The sequence below is a fragment of the Hypanus sabinus genome, chromosome 7, assembly GCF_030144855.1.
Source record: "Hypanus sabinus isolate sHypSab1 chromosome 7, sHypSab1.hap1, whole genome shotgun sequence".
In the NCBI taxonomy this organism is placed as follows: domain Eukaryota; kingdom Metazoa; phylum Chordata; class Chondrichthyes; order Myliobatiformes; family Dasyatidae; genus Hypanus; species Hypanus sabinus.
Genome location: NC_082712.1, coordinates 77,311,002 through 77,331,464, shown reverse-complemented (window position 1 = coordinate 77,331,464; position 20,463 = coordinate 77,311,002). Strand labels below are relative to the sequence as shown.

Sequence of the window (20,463 nt, the reverse complement as noted above, 5' to 3'; positions counted from 1 at the left end):
TTAAGGGTGAAGGGGGAAAAGTTTAAAAGGAACATTAAGGGGGGCTTCTTCACACAGAGAGTGGTATGAGTGTGGAATGAGCTGCCAGATGAAGTGGTAAATGTGGACTCACTTTTAACATTTAAGAAAAACTTGGATGAGAGGTGTATGGAGGGATATGGGCCAGGTGCAGGTCAGAAAAATGGTTCGGCACAGCCAAGAAGGGCCAAAGGCCTGTTTCTGTGCTGTCATGTTCTATGGTTCTAACACATGACAAGACTATGTGGTGGAGACATGGAAGGAGATGAGCCTCAAAGACCTGACACACTGTGCCTGAAGTATAACACTGAGCAGCAGACTAAGCATACACTCATCTCCTACAAGTCCACCGTCCCCCAGGACCTGGTGCTGAGCCGCAAGGATGAAGGAACCATGAAGGTGATCGTCAGTGGCAAGGATGTCTGATTCCAAGTGTCCACATCTGCATCACCCAGGACAAGGAGCAGCAGCTGGTTGGCCTAAACATCAGTGGAGAGCAGTCCAGTCTCAAGCTCCAGGAAGGCACGCGGCCTGTCACCGCCGGGAGCAGGGTGATTGTGGGCCAGCAGGAGGAGAGCATCGGAAAAGAGCAGAACTTTGTGGGAGAGATCCTGGACTCCAACTTATGGGATTGGGTTTTATCGCCCATTGACATCAGGAACTTCTCCATGGGTGACTTCTCCATCCAGGGCAATGTCATTAGTTGGCTGAATGCTGGAATAGAAACCAAGGGCAAGGTCATGACCAGGTTATGAACCAGGAGCCAGTAAGGGGCTGCAGTCTGTACTGTTCCCCACGTTATGTAGCATCTTGTGAGTTCACATCAATGAAAGGATCTCACCTGCACTCCTCTCAACTTTGGTGGTGTGCTCTTCACTTCTCCTTACCCACCCCACTCACAAATCTCTCCACGCAGTCACCTGGGGAAAGGAAAGGGCTGTAGTTACGAAGCTGCTCCCTCAGCACTGGGTACGATACGAGACGCATTGACCTTTGGTGTCAAGGTCCCGCTGTAGGTCCTGAAACTCAGCTGGTGGGAACATGGAACAGGACATGATTCTGTTCAGTCTAAGCAAGTTAACAATACTTACTACCTCTTCATATCTGAGTCTTTTCAGGTATCTGCCTCCACTGCCACCCAAGCTCCCGGTTACAGGCACTCACCACTCAGTATAAAAATCCTCCCACCACATTTTTCACCTTTACCCTGCCCCGCCCACCATAAATGTATGCCCGCTAGTAATGGACTGTAATGCATCCCTGGGGTGCAGGTACCAGCAATCTACTCTGCCCATGTCTCTCATGATTTTATTGATTACCTGGTCTGCCACAGGTAATCACTGACACAGCACAAATTGCCTCACTCTGTAACTGAGGGCACCGGGAAGTGTTTCTGCCAGCCCGGTCCCTCTGATCTCACCTCAGCCCAACAATCAGCACTCCCACACATGTAGCCCTCCTCAGGGCCGAAGCTCTGGAATGGCCTCCCCACCCCTCTCCCATCGATATCTTGGCTGCTCACTCCAAGGAGTTGGGCATCTACTGAAGTAGCTGAGGATTGAGGAGCATTCAGAAATGTGTGTTGTAATGAAAAAACTCCCTTCCAGTCACCTTCACCATCCAGAATTTCTCCCAGTCAGTCCACAGCCCAGCCTGGACCCTCACCCAGCCCCATCCCTCACCCAGCCTGGACCCTTTCAGGCCACCCCACCTGAAGCCACATCCAGTCCATCCCAACCCGCACCCTCACCCTGTCCATACTCAATCTGGGGGGGGGGGGGGTGGGAATTTCTCAACACACAGGTTCCTGGGCTCTCGCTGCGCCTACTCACGACAAACCAGCATACTTGGCTTCCTCCAAGCCCTGGCTCTCATCAGCCCAGACAGACTGAAGAACAAACTGCTGGGGGAGCTCAGCTGGTCTGTGCATCAGATCACATACGTGAGAGAGAGGGTTGAGACAAGGACTGGAAGATGATGAATGGAGCCAGGTGAGGTGGGGGGGGGGAATAATAGTGAGGGAGGGGATAGGAAAGGTGAAGCAAGGGAGAAGAAAGACACTCAGATTGCTGTGGGGCTGACAGGCAGTGGAACCAGCTGGGCGTTGCAGGTGGCATGACACCTGCTGCAGAAAAACTGAGAAGCTTCTAGAAAAGTACTACATTTACTACAGCAACTACAACACATACTACAGAAATATAATTACTAGAAAATTTATTGGATGATTACATGTAATTATATAAAAGAGGGAAGTGGGAGTTATCTGAAAGTGCAGAGTTTAGTGTGCACAGCATCAGGTTGTAGCTGCCAAATGGAGTGCCGTTCTTCAATTACATTTGACCTCAGCCTGGCAGTGGTGAAGGTTCACAGGCAGTCAGGTTGATGCAGGAATGGGAAGGAGAGATGAAATGTATTGTAACCGGAAGTGCAAGGTGGCCATTATGGGTGATCTTGCTGATACAGGGAAGGCCGTGTCAGGAGCACTCAATACCAATACGCCCATTTGAGGCAGGTCCTTGCAATGTTTTTTTCTCAGCTGAAAGGGCAGTTTTGATCTTTGAATGGTGGTGAGGGAGGAGGTGATGGGGCAAAGTGGTGACCGACAGTGCTGTTTGTCAACTATTTGAATGATGTGGATGACAATGTAACATGATTAGCAGGTTTAATTGGATCTGCTGACACTGATCTGCAGGTTCTTTGCAAGTTAAGAAGAGGCAAATCAAGAAGACTTGTTGATTGTTGCTGTTTCGTTCAGTGTTACAAGAATAAAGAACAAACAAAAGAAAAAATAACAGTGGTCATCTCATACTCAGACTAGAGATACTGACATCCCAGCAATAGTCAAGTCAAGTCACTTTTTATTGTCACTTCAACCATAACTGCTAGTACAATACACAGTAAAAATGAGACTGTGTTTTTCAGCACCATGGTGCTACATGAAACAATACAAAAACTACACTGAACTACGTAAAAACAACACAGAAGAAACTACACTAGACCACAAACCTACCCAGGACTACATAAAGTGCACAAAACAGTGCAGGCATTACAATAAATAATAAACAAGGCAAGAGGCACAGTAGAGGGCAGTAAGTTGATGTCTGTCCAGACTCTGGGTATTGAGGAGTCTGATGGCTTGGGGGAAGAAACTGTTACATAGTCTAGACGTGAGAGCCCGAATGCTTCAGTGCCTTTTCCCAGATGGCAGGAGGGAGAAGAGTTTGTATGAGTGCGTGGGGTCCTTCATAATGCTGTTTGCTTTGTGGATGCAGCGTGTAGTGTAAATGTCTGTAATGGCGGGAAGAAAGACCCCAATGATCTTCTCAGCTGACCTCACTATCTGCTGCAGGGTCTTGTGATCTGAGATGGTGCAATTTCCGAACCAGGCAGTGATGCAGCTGCTCAGGATGCTCTCAATACAACTCCTGTAGAATGTGATGAGGATGGGGGGTGGGAAATGGACTTTCCTCAGCCTTTGCAGAAAGTAGAGATGCTGCTGGGCTTTCTTTGCTATGGAGCTGGTGTTGAGGGACCAGGTGAGATTATCCACCAGGTGAACACCAAGAAATTTGGTACTGTTAACGATCTCTACCGAGGAGCTGTCAATGTTCAGTGGAGAGTGGTGGCTCTGTGCCCTCCTGAAGTCAACAACCATCTCTTTAGTTTTGTTCACATTCAGAGACAGGTTGTTGGCTCTGCACCAGTCTGTTAGCCACTGCACCTCCTCTGTGTAAGCTGACTCATCGTTCTTGCTGATGAGACCCACCACAGTCGTGTCATCGGCAAACTTGATGATGTGATTCGAGCTGTGTATTACTGCACAGTCATGGGTCAGCAGAGTGAATAGCAGTGGACTGAGCACAAAACCCTGGGGAGCCCCCGTGCTCAGTGTGATGGCATTGGAGATGCTGCTCCCGATCTGGACTGACTGAGGTCTCCCAGTCAAGAAGACTAGTATCCAGTTGCAGAGGGAGGTGTTCAGGTCCAGTAGGCTCAGCTTTCCAATCAGTTTTTGAGGAATGATTGTGTTGAATGCTGAACTGAACTCTATGAACAGCATTCAAATAAAATATCTGGTTTCAAGTGGTGTGACACCTGCTGCAGAACAACTGAGAAGTTTCTAGAAAATACAGAATCAACAATATTACCAGAAAATTTATTGATTACATGTAGTTAAGCAAGCATGGGAAAACTAAACTACAAGAAAAATAACAATTCTACACCCTAATTCAACATTTTCAAGATGACCCCAGAAATAGTGGTGGACAGTTAAATATTTTATCGGAAAGCAAGGTAAATCATTCTCTCGCATGGCGTGCGCTATTTCACTCACTCTCCTCCTTCCCAGCTGTGGGCTTCCCTCAACATCTCCCTGCCCTACATTACTCCTTCAAGTCCTGGCAATCCCCCTTTATCTACTGTAAGACCATAAGCTATAGGAAAAGAACTAGGCCATTTGGCCCATTGAGATTTCACTGCCATTTCATCATGGCCGATCCAATTTTCATCTCAGCCCCAATCTCCTGTCTTCTCCTCATATCCCTTCATGCCCTGACTAATCAAGGATCAATCAACCTATGCCTTAAATAAAAGGCTTGGTCTCCACAGCTGCCTGTGGCAAAGGATTCCACAGATTCTCTACTCTCTGGCTGAAGTAATTCCTCATCTCTCTTCTAAAAGGATGCCTCTCTATTCTGAAGCTGTGTCTTCTGTTCTTAGACTCTCCCATCACAGGAAACATCCTCTCCACCTTTCACCATTCAATAGGTTTCAATTAGATCACCCCTCATTCATCTGAACTCCAGTGATTTCAGGCTCAGTGCCATCAAATGGTCTTCATGTGATAAGCCATTTAATCCTGGAATCATTTTTATGAGCCACCTTTGAACACTCTTCAGCACATCCTTTCTAAGATAAGGTACCTAAAACTGCTCACAATATTCCAAGTGAGGTCTCACCATTGCTTTATAAAGTCTCAACATTACATCCTTGCTTTTGTATTCTAGTCCTCTTGAAATGAATGCTAACATCGCATTTGCCTTCCTCACCACAGATTCAACCTGCAAATTAACCTTCAGAGAATTCTATACAAGGACTCCCAAGTCCATTTTTTGTAATTTCCCTCCATTTACAATATAGTCAACCCTTTCATTCCTTTCAGCAAAATGCATTACCATACACTTCCCGACACTGTATTCCTTCTACCACTTCATTGACCATTCTCCTAAACCATTTTAAGTCCTTCTGTAGCCTCTCTATTTCCTCAAAACTACCCGTCTTCCACCTATCTTCATATCGTCTGTAAATTTTGCAAAAAAACCATCCATACCATCATACAAATTATTAACATATAATGTTAGAAAAATCAGTTCCAACACAGACATCTGTGGAACACCACTAGTCACCAGCAGCCAAACAGAAAAGGCTCCCTTAATTACCTCTCTTTGCCTCCTGCTAATCAACCACTGTTTTATGCATGTTTGAATCTTTCCTGGAATAACATGGGCTCATAACTTGTTAAGCAGCCTCATGCATGGTGCCTTGTCAAAGGTCTTCTAAAAATCCAAGTACACAACATCAACCAATTCTTCTTTGTCTATCCTGCTTCTTATTTAGAATAGAATAGAACATTACAGCACAGTACAGGCCCTTCAGCCCTCCATGTTGTGCCGACCCATATAATCCTTAAAAAAAAGAGTACTAAACCCACACTACCCCATATTTGACTCCCTTCTGACTCTGTCACACTGAGCACTGGATCCCCACAAAGCTGTGTGCTCAGCCCATTGCTGTTCACACTGCTAACCCATGACTGCAGCCAGATTCAAGGGGAACCTGATCATTAAATTTGCTGATGATACCACAGTGGTGGGGCCCATCAGCAAAAATGATGAAACAACGTACAGGGAGGATGTCAAACACCTAGAGAGCTGGTGCAGTGATAACAACTTGATGCCTAATGTCACCAAAACCAAGGAGATGATCGTTGATTTCAGAGGGTCTCAGCCTGAGCACACACCCCTCAGCATCAGCCGCTCCACAGTGGAGAGAGTGGAAAACATCAAGTTCCTTGGGGTGCAGATCTCGGGCAATCTCACCTGGTCCAGGAAAACCACTGGGATTGTGAAACGGGCCCAGCAGAGATTGCATTTTCTGAGGAAGCTTAAACAAGCATCACTCCCCACGAACATCTTAACTACATTCTACAGAGGAGTGGTTGAGAGAGTGCTGACCTTTTGCATCACAACCTGGTACTCCAGCTGCAGTGCTGCCAACAAAAAAGCCTTGCAGAGGGTGGTTAGGGGAGTAGAGAAGGTTATTGGGGTCTCCCTACCTTCTGTCCAAGACCTCTTTCAGAGTTGATGCCTCCAGAAGACACGGTACATCATTAAAGACCCCTCACACCCTCTTCATAAACTGTTTGTTCTTCTGCCATCAGGCAAATGTTACAGGAGCATCAAAACAAAAACCACAAGGCTACTAACCAGCTTCTCCCACAGGCAGACTGCTAAACATCTGCTCTACCTGACTCTGCTTTGGACACTTTTAACTCGCACTGGACACTTATAACTTGATTTTAACCGACATGTGGCTGTTGTGTTTTACTATTTATTGTTGTGTTTACTATTTATTGCTGCGTTTGTTATGTTATGATTGTACTTGCCCCTGGGAAACGCTGTCTCATTCTGCCCTGCAGAGCTGAGGTATGGTTGGAATGATAATAAAGTTTTTGAATCTGAATCTGAATTTTAGACATTTCTTCAAAGAATTACAACAGATTTGTCAGGCAAGATTTTCCCTTAAGAAACTATGCTAACTATGGCCTATTTTATCATGTGCCTTCAAGTATCCTGAGAGCTCATCCATAATAATCGACTCCAATAACTTCCCAACCACTGAGGTCAGACTAACCGGCCTATAGTTTCCTTTCTTCTGCCTCTCTTCCTTCTTGAAGAGTGGAGTGACATTTGCAATGTTTCAGTCTTCTGGAACTATTCCAGAATCTAGTGACCATTACTAATGCCTCCACAATCTTTTCAGCCACCTCTTTTAGAACACTAGGGAGTACACCATCTTGTCTAGGTAACTTATCTACCTTTAGATTTTTCAGTTTCCCAAGAACCTTCTCTGTAGTAATGGTAACTTCACACACTTCATGACCCCTTGACACCTAGAACTCCCGAATCACATGATTCTCAAATGATTCTAAATCATTTAAATGATTTAAATCATCCTTAAAGACAGGTGAGATACTGGAGGACATCTAAAGCTGTTCTGCTGTTTTTAAAAAAAGCTCTTAAAATTAAACCACAAAATTATAGGCTTACATCAGTAGCAAGAAAGCTATTGTAAGGTATTCTAAGGGACTGGATATATGATTATTTGGATAGAAATGGACTGATTAAGGATATTCAACATAGCTTTGTGTATGCTAGGTTATGTCTCTAACCAATTTTATAGAGTTTTTCATGCAAGTTACCAGGAAAGTAGATGAAGGCAAGGCAGTGTATGTTGACTATCTGGATGGTAGTAAGGCATTTGATAAGGTCCTGCATTGAAGTTTAGTCAAGAAGGATCAGTTACTTGGCATTCAAGATGAAGTAATAAATTGGATTAGGAATTGGCTTTGTAGGAGAAGCTAGACAGTGGTCATAGATGGTTGCCTATCTGACTGGAGGCCTGTAACTAGTGGTGTGCCACAGGGATTGGTACTGGGTCCGTCGTTGTTTGCCATCATTGATATAGATGACAATGTGAGTAACTGGATCAGCAAATTTGCTGATGACACCAAGATTGGGTGTGTAGTGGACAGTGAAGGCGGCTGTCATGGCTTGCTGCGAGATCTCGACCAGCTGGAAAAGTGGCAAATGGAATGTATTTATACAGTGCAGGGTAAGCCTTTCAGCCCCTTCTTTTTTTATAATATATTTTCATTGAAGGAATGACACAATACAGAATACATAATGGTTACATTTTCCTCCATTTTGCTTTTATATCTTACCCCTTAACAAATCTCCCCTCACCCACCCTCCCTGAACATACCATGGCAGCTAAAGTATTTACAATACAACAATTCACAAATACAAGTATGAACATTTCACAGCCATACCCCCACACTACTTCGAGACAAAGGCCCACACACATCCACAAGATGTCAGATGATCCAAAATACACTCATGTTACAATTCATCAACCACCCTGAGAGGTAAACCATATGCATGTTAAAAGTGAGGCAACTTCCCAAGTACAATCAAGTGCCCTCAACTGGTAGGTAATTCCTTAAGACTCCCAAATTATGACAAGAAAGGCCCCATTTCGAATAGAACTTCTTCACTGACACCCTCAAAGTGAAGTTAATCTTTTCTAATTTCAGAAAAAGCATTACGTTCTCTAACCGACTAGCAGAAAATGGGGGAGTGGCAAATTTCCAGACCAGCAAGATTCTCCGACAGGCCAATAGTGATGTAATTGAAATGATGTCCAACTGGCTTGCATTTAAACCCAAAACATCTGCCACACCAAATACAGCTATAAGCGGCCAAGGTCTCAGTGTCACCCCCAAAACCTTAGTGATAATTTTAAAAACCAGTGCCCCTTCTTGCCGTGCCACCCAGCAATCTATAATTTATCCCTAGCCTAATCATGGGGCAATTTACAACGACCAATTAACCTCCCAACTGGTACTTCTTTGGAAAGTGTGTAAAGGTTAAAGGGATCATGAGAGGAACATTGATGACATCCATTAGTTTTTGTACTAGTTGGACATTCTTGATTGGGATCCTGTAGCAATTAGAAACCTTCTTTGTCTTTTTAAGTTTCTAAAATTATGAACAGCTCCCAAACCATATCAGAAATCAGTATAGATACCAGCTGATTATCTTTCTTCCAATTCACAGACTTCAATCAAAGCTTTTAGTCTTGCCTTTTGCACAGAAGTACAAGAGCTTTGTTTCCTGAAGCCAGCACTTCAGTTCAGAAGCACCCATTTGAATTCCTTTTTCAATGGTTGTTGAGTCATCCCTGTATAGAATGAGATCTTCGCTCAGGGTTTCTTATTGCAGAAGCAGTACGCAATGTCATCTTTAAAGTTTGAAATTCTTTCTGTTGTTCTTCATTGAGAATCACAGGAACGTCTAAGCACTTATTGTCCTTCAGCGGGTTGTTGAATGGTTGAGCAATAGTTGATAATCTGCCACTGGCTTGTCAATACATTCATTAACAATGGTTTCATCTTCAGTCCAGTGTGTCTACACTCCCATGGTCTTCATTGGAGCAAGCTATGACATTGCTGTCAATCTTATTGTGTTATCACTGCCATCCTGACTTGAGTTGCTAGGGGCCGGTGCAGGTTCCACGTCATGTCTCTCCTGCAATTCCTCCAAGTTCAAATGGTTTGCTGTTTTGGAGGACTCTTTGATGTAGGCTGTAATTCCTCAGAGTTCAAATGGTGAAACAGTTTGATGATTTCCTGGGCAGAGCACAGGCAGTATCATCAGTAGCAGGACATTCCCCTTAAAGTGGCAACTGCATTTTCAATTTGTTTCTAAGATTAACACATTTCGATTGAATTAAAAACATCAGAGGTTCTGCAGATGCTGATCTAAAACTACACAAAACACAAGTTCACCAGCATTTTGTGTGTGTAACTTCAATTGAATTACCATCTTGCTCTTTCTTTAGTTTAATGCAAGTTGGCCATTTCTTTCCATTAGCGAATACTATACCCATCCCGTTAACTCTTTCACTCGCTCACAGTTGATCAAACCCTACACAGTCTTATCTCTAAATCAGCAGAGCAATTTTCTGGACTTAATGCATCCCTTGTCTTAATAAACTTAACATATTAGGTAGTTTTCATCCAGACTTTTTTGTTAACTTCATCCAGTTTAAATGTTTTATTTAGATAAGAGTTCTCAGAAGGTTTCACAACATTGCTTTACTTCCCTTGGACAGAACACGTGGAGCATCTCACTACAGTGTGAATTGCTGACGTATCTTCAGGCTGGATGACTGAGTAGATCCCCTCCCACACACAGAGCAGGTGAATGGTCTTTTTCCCACTGTGGACTCACTCTGCAGGTAAGCTGTGAGTAAATCCCTTCCCACACTGAGAGAAAGAGAATTATATCTCACTGAGATCAATTCTCTGGCAATTCAGAAAGTCAGATGTCAGGCGTTCCGAATCCCTTGCATGGTCAATGCATCAATGCAGTTGAAAACTGATCTCCAGTGAATAAATGCTGGAACACCCTGGATCCAGTGTGTTACACTGAGTTACAACAGAAAAGTTCATTTCAGACACAAAGTATGTTTCCAGCTGGGATGAGACACATCTTCATCTTGGTGTTTCCAAGAAAATATCTGGTCACTCCTTAATATCTGGACAGAGACAGCGAAACAGATGTGGTGTTGTGCTTGAGGTTCCCATACACAAATTTTCTGCCGATTCTAACCTATAACAAATTTGCAAAACACATCAATGGATGCTGGAGAATATTTCAGGTGAGATTTTAGTCTGTGGTGAGCTCTGACATCACATTGTTACAAAGTTCAACTTAAGTTGGAGGAATTCCCCATCTTCTAACTGGTCACAGATCAGGCATCATGGCTGACCATCTGATTGTATCACTGTCCATACCAGAATGGGCCATTTCTGCCCTTCATCAATCTGTGGCTTGGCTCAGTTTGTCTCTCTCCATTAGTATTATCTCAAGTTCTGGTCATCTCCCACAGTGCTACAAAGAGCACTTGATAATACATTTCTGATCCTAGAGATTGTCTATCTAGTCTGACCCCCTCCCCCCAGTTGATTGGCAGGGGTGAATATCACAATGGCAATGACAATGAATATGGTGTGGAGGGCAGTAGTCTTTCTCACTGGAGTGCGGCAATTTTCTGATGTGGAAGCTACAGGTTAGTTGTTATCTAGGACAAAGGTGTATAATGTCATTTATGTACCCAGAGAGAATGGTACAAAACAAGTTCACACCTATAGAAACCTCCAAGAACAATTGGAGATAGAAATGAAAGTGATTTTCTCAAGAACCAGATCATTCACGAGGTTGAGGGAGTGATAGAGAGGACATATAAAGAAGTAGTTACACACAAGGTGCAGGACACTGGAAACTGAGTGACAGTCAGGAAGGAGAAAGCAGTTAAACAGCCAGTGCAGATAACCCCTGTGGCCACAATGCTCAACACAGGTATACCACTTTGGAGGGGATGACCTAGCAGAGGGAAGTCACAGCAGTCAGGTCTCTGTGACTCAGAAGGGAAGTGGGATAAGAGGTGAGCTGTGGTGACAGATTCATTAGATGGGGGAAAGAAAGGTTCTGTGGACGAGAATGGGATTCCTGGATGGTGTGTTGCCTCCCAGGTGCCACAGTCTGGGACATCTTGCACTGAGTCCGCAGATTTCTTAAGTAAAAGGTTGAACACCCAGAGATCGTGGTCCAAGTAGGTACCAATGATATAGGAAGAGTGATGAGGTTCTGCAAAGTGAATTCAGTGAGTTAATGGCATCTTAAAGATCAAGAATCCAGGATTGTGATCTCAGGATTGCTGGCCATGCCACAAGCTAGTGAGGCCAGAACTAGGAAATTTATACAGTTTAATATGTGGCTAAGGAGTTGGTGTAGGAGGGAGGGCATAAGACTTCTGGGTCTTTGGGGTCTCTTTCAGAGGAGGTGGGACCTGTACAAAAGAGACGGTATGCACTTGAACAGAAAGGAGACTAATATCATAGTGGGAAGGTTTGCTAATGCTCCATAGTGGAATTTAACCTGGCATTGCAGAGGGATGGGAACCAGAGTGTCAGAACAGATAGCAGAGTGGTTGAAGAGACAGATGTTGTTATCACCTCAGGCAAAGTCAGGAACAAAAAGGTTGAGCATGTTGTGTCTAATATCCTGAGCAGTGTAAGAAGTATCATAGGAAAAGTGGATGAGCTCAGGCATGGTTCAACACCTAGAATTATGACATTGTAGCCATTAATAGGACTTGGTTGCATGAGGGGCAGGACTGGCAGCTCAATGTCCCAGAGTTCTGTTGTTTTCAACATGATAAGAGCCTGGAGAACTCGGCATTGAGCTATTAAGGGTGGAACTGAGAAATAAGAAAGTTTGACCATGGGGCTATATTACAGACCAACCAACAATTCGAGGGATTTAGAGAAACAAATTTGCGGAAAGATTGTAGACTGTTGCAGGAACATAAATTGTTATCGTAGGTGAATTCACAAATTTACAGAGATTAGACAGTTTCAAGGAACATAAGATTGTTCTATTAGGTGATGTTAACTTTCCACATGTTTACTGGGACTCCCATAATGTAAATGAACTAGGTGGGATAGAGTTTGTCAAATGCATTCAGATAAGTTTTATTCATCAGTACATTGAGTCCCAAGAGAGAGTGTGTGATAGTGGATCTGCTATTAGGAAATGAAAGAGGGCCGGTGGCAGAAATTTGTATAAGTGAACACTTTTCATCTAAATATCATAATGCCTTTAGTTTCATAGTAATTATGAAAAAAGATAGGTCTGGTTGGCAGGCTGAGAGTCTAACTTGAAGAAAGACCAATATGGATGGTATGAGAACGGATCTGGCAGGAGTGGATTGGGACAGGTTGTTTCTGGCAACAAAAAAAGAGGTTCATTGCTGGGAGGCACAAATGAGGTGCTTGTGGAGAATAATAAATGCAAGAGAGTACTTAAAAAAGAATTTAGGAGGGCTAAAAGAAGTCATGAGATTGCCCTGGAAGACAAGATGAAAGAGAATCATAAGGAGTTCTACAGAGATGTTAAGAGCAAAACAATTGCAAAGGACGAAATTGGTTCTCTGGAAGATCATAGTAGTAATCCATGCATGGAACCAAAAGAGATTAGGGAGACCTTAAATCTTTCTTTTTTGCATTTGTGTTTACTTAGAAATGGACACAGAGTCTACATCAATGATTGAGAGAAGTTTGGATAAGTACATGGATAGTAAGTGCATAGAGGGTTTTGGTCCTGGTGCAGGTCCATGGGAGTAAGTAGATAAAATGATTGTCACAGACTAGGATGGCCAAAGAACCTGGTAGTGCGCTGTACTTTCTCTGACTCTGAAGGAAGCAAGGAAGGATTTTGTTCTTTCCCCCACCCAGACGTCACTAGTTGATATTTTCATTCAGATTTAGATGACTGGAGCTCGACAGTATCTGGGAGAAGCATCCGCTCCCATTTGTTCCACATTGCTTCCAAATGGACACGGACTAGCTAGCAATATACTGGTAGTGTCATTCATGGCTGCTTCTTTACCCAGAAAACCCCACCAAAGAGATCTCGGTCTATCCGTCATGGACCCAGTGAGGTAGAGCCCAAGAATTTAATTCACTGGTGTTGCTGCCAGTTGGATTCTCAGATGAATCGCTTCCCACACACTGAGAAGGTGAATGACTTCTCCCCTGTGCGACTTTGCTGATGTATCTGCTGGTGCAGTGGCCCAGTGAATCCCTTCCAAAATGAGAGGCAATGAATGGCATCTCACTGCTATCAGCTCTTTAGCCGTCCATCAGGTCAGATCCACAGACATGTTCATGGATTCCGGTTCTCCTTGGTTCAGCTGGTGTGTTGTCTTCTCAATCATCTCCTCCTCCATATGTGAGTGGGAATAGAAGGATTCTTTTCTAGTTGGCGGCCAATGACTAGTGGTGTTCTGCAGGGGTCTCTGTTGGGACCACTTCTTTTTATACTGTATATCAATGATTTAGATGATGCAGCTTCAGCTTCACAATCATCTCCTCCTCCACATGCAAGGATCAGTGACATTCAAATGCTGAGCAACTGATGTGGTGTTGTGTTTGAGATTCCCATACCCAAATCCATAGTCTTTTCTATCCTGTAAGAAGTTTATGTAATTGTCTGAGACATGTTTCATTGAGATGTTTATTTTATGTTTTTGTCATAAATTCATGATTATTTTATCATCTTAAAATAATGTTTGATTAAAAATTTTGTGCCTTTTCTGTAAGGTTTTATTTAGAGTGTAATGGGTCACATGACCAGAGTTTAATAAGAGCATGACTGTGGCATTATGGGTCAGAACCAACATGGAAGGAGAGAAACACTTATGGCACTAAAATAACCTTATTCTGCATGTGGTCCAAGAGGCGCACACGGTCATTGTTTTTTATTTGTTTTACATAATGTTGTTGATGTGCCTTTACATGGACAGTGTGATACGTTTTTAGTGATTTTATTTGATTTCAGCACACTTTTGTTGTGCTGATGTGTTTTTGGGGCTGTTTATCAGCAGACTTTACAGACTTGAGAGACTTTAACAGACTGAAAGATGTATGTTTCAAACCTTTTATGTCCTTTATTTTCTTGTAGCTTTCATGGTGACTGCTGAAGAAACAGAGAGATAAAAATAAATCTTCAAGGACATCTCTATGTTGCGTGGCCATTATTTCACTGGATCATTGCAGTTACAGTTTACAAAGTACATCAATGGGAGACAATCACTATTGCAGCTAAGATCATGTTAGTCTTTTCCATGATCTCTGATACCACACTGTTACAGTGAGTCTCCAAACAGTTTCGAGAAAACTGGACACGTCATCAAATTCATGGTATACTTGTCTCTATCAAAATGGGTCATTTTTGACCTTCATCAATCTGATGTGGCTCAGTTTCTCTCCCTCATAGAGTACAGCACAGAAACAGAACCTTGGCCCATCTAGTCTCTGCCAAACCATTAATCTGCCTGCTCCCCTTGACCTGCACCCAGACCTTATACCTCCATACCCCTCCCATCCATGTACCAATCCAGTTCAATCTCTTTAATATTGAAATCAACCACACATCCATCATTTGTGCTGGCAATTCATTCCACACTTTCACCAGCCCCTTAGCACAGAGTTTCCCCTTAAACATTTCACCTCTCACCCTTAACCCATGACCTCTATTTGTAGTCTCATCCACCCTTAATGGGAAAAGCCTGCTTGCATTTACCCTATCTAAACTTCTCATAATTGTGTATACCTCTATCAAATCTCCTCTCAGTCGCCTATGTTCTAGAAAATAAAGTCCTAACATCAAGACGTATGAAAAAGCTGGATGAACTCAGCAGGTCGGGCAGCATCCGTTGAAAGAAGCAGTCAACGTTTCGGGTCAAGACTCTTCATCAGGACTAAAGAAGGAGGGGCAGGGGCTCTATAAGGAAGGTGAGGGGAGGATGGAAAACCAATCAGAGGAAAGATCAAGGGGTGGGGGAGGGGAAGCAGGGAGGGGATAGGCAGGAGAGGTGAAGAAGGAATCTAAGGGGAAAGCACTATGGGTAGTAGAAGAAGGCAGAGTCATGAGAGGTGATAGGCAGCTAGGACAGGAAACAGAGTGAAGGTGGGCTGGGGGAAGGGAGAAGGAGGGAATTAATGTAAGTTGGAGAATTCGATGTTCATCCAAGAGGCTGGAGGCTACCCAGACGGTATATGAGATGTTGTTCCTCCAACCAAAGTTTGGCCTCATCATGGCAGTAGAGGAGGCCACGTATGGACATATCCGAATGGGAATGTAAAGGAGAGTTGAAGTGAATGGCAACCGGGAGATCCTGTCTGTTGTGGCGGACTTACACTTGCAGGGATAAGTGCCAGGTGGGAGAGTAAGTGTAAGTGCTACACCTGTCCCTACACCTCATCTCTTACCACCATTCAGGGCCCCAAACAGTCCTTCCAGGTGAGGCAAAACTTCACTTGTGAGTCTGTTGGGGTAACCTATTGCATCCGGTGCTCCCGGTGTGGCCTCCTCTACATCGGCGAGACCCGACCCAGATTGGGGGACCTCCCCGTCAAGCACCTACGGTCCGTGTTTTCCCCTTAGATTCCTTTTTCATTTCTCCTGCCTATCCCCTCCCCCACCCTTTGATCTTTCCTCTGATTGGTTTTCCACCCTCCCCCCACCTTCTTTAGTCCTGATGAAGGGTCTTGACCTGAAACATTGACTGCTTCTTTCAACGGATGCTGCCCGACCTGCTGAGTTCATCCAGCTTTTTTGTATGTCTTGATTTGACCACAGCATCTGCAGTGCACTTTGTGTTTAAAGTCCTAACATCATCAGCCTATCCCTACAACTCAGGTCTCAAGTCCCAGCATACTCTTGTAAATTTCCTCTGCATTCTTTCAAAAGTATTTAAATCTTTCCTGCAGATAGACGACCAAAACCTGGTCACAACATTGTATAGCACTTCAACATAACATCCCATCTCCTGTACTCAATATACTGACTGATAGACGCCAATGTGCCAAAAGCATTCTTTATTCCCCTGTCTACCTGTGATGCTACTTTTAAGGAATTATGGATCTGTATTCCCAGATACTTCTGTTCTGCTCTACTGCTTATCTGGTGTGTTTGGTCCTCCAAACTGTAACGTTGCACATGAAAATCCTTCTGCCATTTTTCATCTCGTTTTTCCAGCTGGTCCTGATCCTGCTGCAAGCTTTGATAGTCCTCTCACTGTCCACTACACTCCCAATCTTGGTGTCATCTGCAAATCTGCCAATTCCATTTACCATGTAAATATCCAGATTGTTCATATAGATGAAAAAAAAAACTGGACCCAGCATCAATTCCTGCAGCACACCACTAGTCACAGGCATCCAGTCAGAGAGGCAACCACTTGCTGGCTTCTTCTTCAAAGCCAATGTCTAATCCAGTTTAGTACATCATCCTGAATGCCAAGTGAATGAAGCTGCTTGACCAACCTCCCATGTGGATCCTTGTCAAAGGCCCTACTAATGTCCATGTAGACAACATGCACTGCCTTGCCTTCATCATTTTTCCTAACACTCTCAAACAATTCTATCAGATTCTTTAAACAGAACTTACCACACCCACAGAGTCATGCTGACTGTCCCTAATCAGTCCCTGTCTATCCAAATGCTCATACATACGGTCGCTTAGAATATCTTCCAATAACTTTCCTACTACTGATGTCAGGCTCACCAGCCTATAATTGTTCCACCTGCTCCTACACCTCCTTCCTCACTACCATTCAGGATCCCAAACAGTCCTAGGTGAGGTAACACCTCACCTGTGACTCCGTTAGGGCTATATACTGCGTCTGCTGCTCCCAGTGTGGCCTCCTATACATTGGTGAGACCTGACGCAGACTGGGAGACCACTTCTCTGAGTAGCTACACTCCATTTGCCAGAAAAAAATGTGGGATCTCCAAGTGGCCACACATTTTAATCCCACTTCCCACTCCCATTCCGACATGTCAGTCAATGGCCTCCACCACTGTCATGATGATGGCACACTCAGGTTCAAGGAACATCATCTTTTATTCTGTTTGGGTAGCCTACAACCTGATGGCATGAACATTGATGTCTCAAACTTCTGGTAATACCCTCCCCCTGCACCATTCCTCATCCCCTTTTCCCTCTTTCACATTTTCTCCTTGCCCGCCCATCACCTCCCTCTGGTGCTCCTCCCCACTTTCCTTTTTTTTCATAGCCTTCTGTCCTCTTCTGTCAGACTCCCCCTTCTCCAGCCCTGTATCTCTTTTACCAATCAACTTCCCAGTTCTTTACTTCATCCCTACCCTTCAGATTTCACCTATCACATTGTGTTTCTCTCTGCCCTCTCCATACCTTTAAATCTATTCCTCAGCTTTTTTTTCTCCAGACCTGCCGAAGGGTCTCAACCCGAAACATCGACTGTACTCTTCAATAGATGCTCCTGGCCTACTGAGTTCCGGCAGCATTTTGTGTGCGTTGCTTGGCCAGCATCTGCAGATTTTCTCTTGTCTGGAATTTCCTGGTTTATTTTTAGAACAGTAGCTATCCATTAATCCTCCTTTACCTCACCTGTGGCTAAGGATATTTTAAATATCTCTTGCAAGATACCTGCAATTTCTGCTTTAGGAAATATTGAAGCAGGACTAGTTCCTCAAGTCCTGTAAATAACCTTGTAAATTTCCTCTGCATTCGTTCAAACTTATTTATATCTGTCCTGCAGATAGGTAACCAAAACCTGGACACAACACTTTATAGACCAACATTTTAACCAATTTCAAAGCATTCTTTATTCCCCTGTCTACCTGTGATGCTACTTTTAAGGAATTATGGATCTGTATTCCCAGATACTTCTGTTCTGCTCCACTGCTTGTCTGGTGTGCTTGGTCCTCCAAAATGTAACATCTCACATTAAAATCCTTCTACCATTTGTCAACTCATTTTTCCAACTGGTCCAGATCCTGCTGCAAGCTTAAATAGTCCTCTCACTGTCCACTATACTCACAGTCTAGCAGCCAACTGCAAATTTGAAGATTCAGTTTACCACATTATCATCCAGTTGGTTGATATAGATGACAAAAAAAATGGACCCAGCACTAATCCCTGCAGCTCACCACTGGTCACAGGCTCCAGTCAGAGAGGCAACCACCTACAACCAATTGCTGGCTTCTTCTGCGAAGCCAGTGTCTAACCCAATTTAGTACATCATCCTGAATGCCAAGTGAATGAAGCAGCTTGATCAACCTCCCATGTGGGACCTTGTCAAAGGCCTTGCCAACGTCCATGTTGACAACATGCAATGCCTTGCCTTCATCAATTTTCCTGCTAATATCCTCAAAAAATTCTATAAGATTTGTTAGACATGTCTTACCATGCACAAAGCCATGCACTGTCTCTAATCAGTCCCTGTCTATCCAAATACTCACATTTCGCTTAGAATGCCTTCCAGTAACTTTCCCATACTGCCTTTAATTTCCTGGCTTATTTTTAGAGCCTTTTAAAAACACCAGAACAGCAGTAGCAAGCCATTAATCCTCCTGTACCTCACCCATGACTAAGAATGTTTTAAATATTGTTGCTAGGGCAGGTACAATTTTTCCCAAGCCCCTCTATACATCAGATTCCTAAATTTTCTTCCCATTTACAAAATAGTCAATGCCTTAATTCCTTCTACCAAAGTGCATGATCATACACTCTCTTACACTATATTCCATCTGTCACTTAGTTGTCCATGTTCCTAAACTGTCCAAGTCCTTCTGCTGACCCCCTGCTTCTTCAAAATTACCTGCTCCTCCACCTAACTTTGTATTGTCTGCAAACCTGGCCACAACATCATCAATTCTGTCATCCAAATCTTTGACATATAATATGAAAAAAGGCAGTCCCAACACAGACCCCTGTGGAACACCATTCAATAGTCACCAGCAACCAACCAGAAAAGGCTCATTAACCCACTGCTCCACACCCCCAAACCAAACACCACTACCTTACCATTTCCAGTTAGCAACCATTATGTGCAGACTCTCCTGAGCCTTTATGAATATCCAGTCAATATATATAGTATATAAGCTAAGTACAGACATTTTTGTTATTGTGTTCTTTATCTTATTAGAAAATAAAAGCAAGGATGTACTGCTAAAGCTTAATAAGATATTGGTGAGTCCTCATTTGGAGTACTGTGAGCCGTTTTGGGCCCCTTAAAAAGGAGAGGGTTCAAAAGATGTTCACAAAAATGATTCTGAAATTGAAAGACACATTATCTGGGGAACGTTTGATGGCTCTGGGCCTGTATTCACTGGAATTCAGAAGATTGAGGGAAGATCTTATTAAAACCTATCGAATGTTGAAATGCTTCAATGGAGTGGATGTGGAAAGGATGTTTCCTATGGTGGGGAAGTCAGAGACCAAAGGACACAGCCTCAGAATAGGGGAAGTGTCCATTTAGAATGTGGCTGAGGAGGAATTTCTTTAGCCAGAGAATGGTGACTCTGTGGAATTTGCTACCACAGGCAGTTGTGGAGGGCAAATCACTGGGTATATTTAAGGCAGTGGTTAATAGATTCTTGATTAATCAGGGCATGAAGGGATACTGGATAAAGGCAGGTGTTTGGGCGGAGAGGGAAAATTGGATCAGCCATAACGAAATGGCAGAGCAGACTCGATGAGCCACCTGGCCTCATTCTGCTCCTATATGTTACCATCTTATTTTTGGCATATCCTGGACAACGTGAAATTACACCCACAGTGTCCAACCTCTTGACGTACATGACTCAGAATGATGTCCGAGTGATGGAGATCCTTTGCCAATATTACAGCCTGTTAGGCTCTTTAGGCATGGCAGCCCTACTAAGCCGTCCACCAACTCTCAGACACTATCTTCAAGAGCTGTATTAAGCCTGAAAATATGGTTGTTCTTTTTCACATTTTCTCTATTTTGCAAACTTGAGAATTCATCAGGAAAGCTGTTTCTTTGGCAAAATTCGGTGATCTCCCTTTCAGCCTTTCTGAGCTTCTCCACTAAGAGACAATCTCGGCTCTTCTGACCGTTGGTTTTCCCAATCTTTCTCCCCAAGGAATACCCTTGTTGTTCATCCGAGTCAGACTGAGCAAGAGCAATATTGAATTGCTTCCTCTTCTGACTAAGAAACAAGAGCAGGTTCGTAAATCTAAGAATTTA

The 20,463-nt window shown here is 43.6% G+C and overlaps 1 protein-coding gene across 1 annotated transcript; it reads left to right on the top strand.

Annotated features, from left to right (window-relative positions):
- The first annotated feature begins 273 nt into the window (after nt 1–273).
- Nucleotides 274–773, top strand: LOC132397482 (C-reactive protein-like). The gene is made up of 2 exons (XM_059976312.1): nt 274–423; nt 474–773. Exons 1-2 carry the CDS (start codon nt 274–276, stop codon nt 771–773), a joined length of 450 nt encoding a protein of 149 aa, XP_059832295.1.
- The last annotated feature ends 19,690 nt before the right edge of the window (nt 774–20,463 follow it).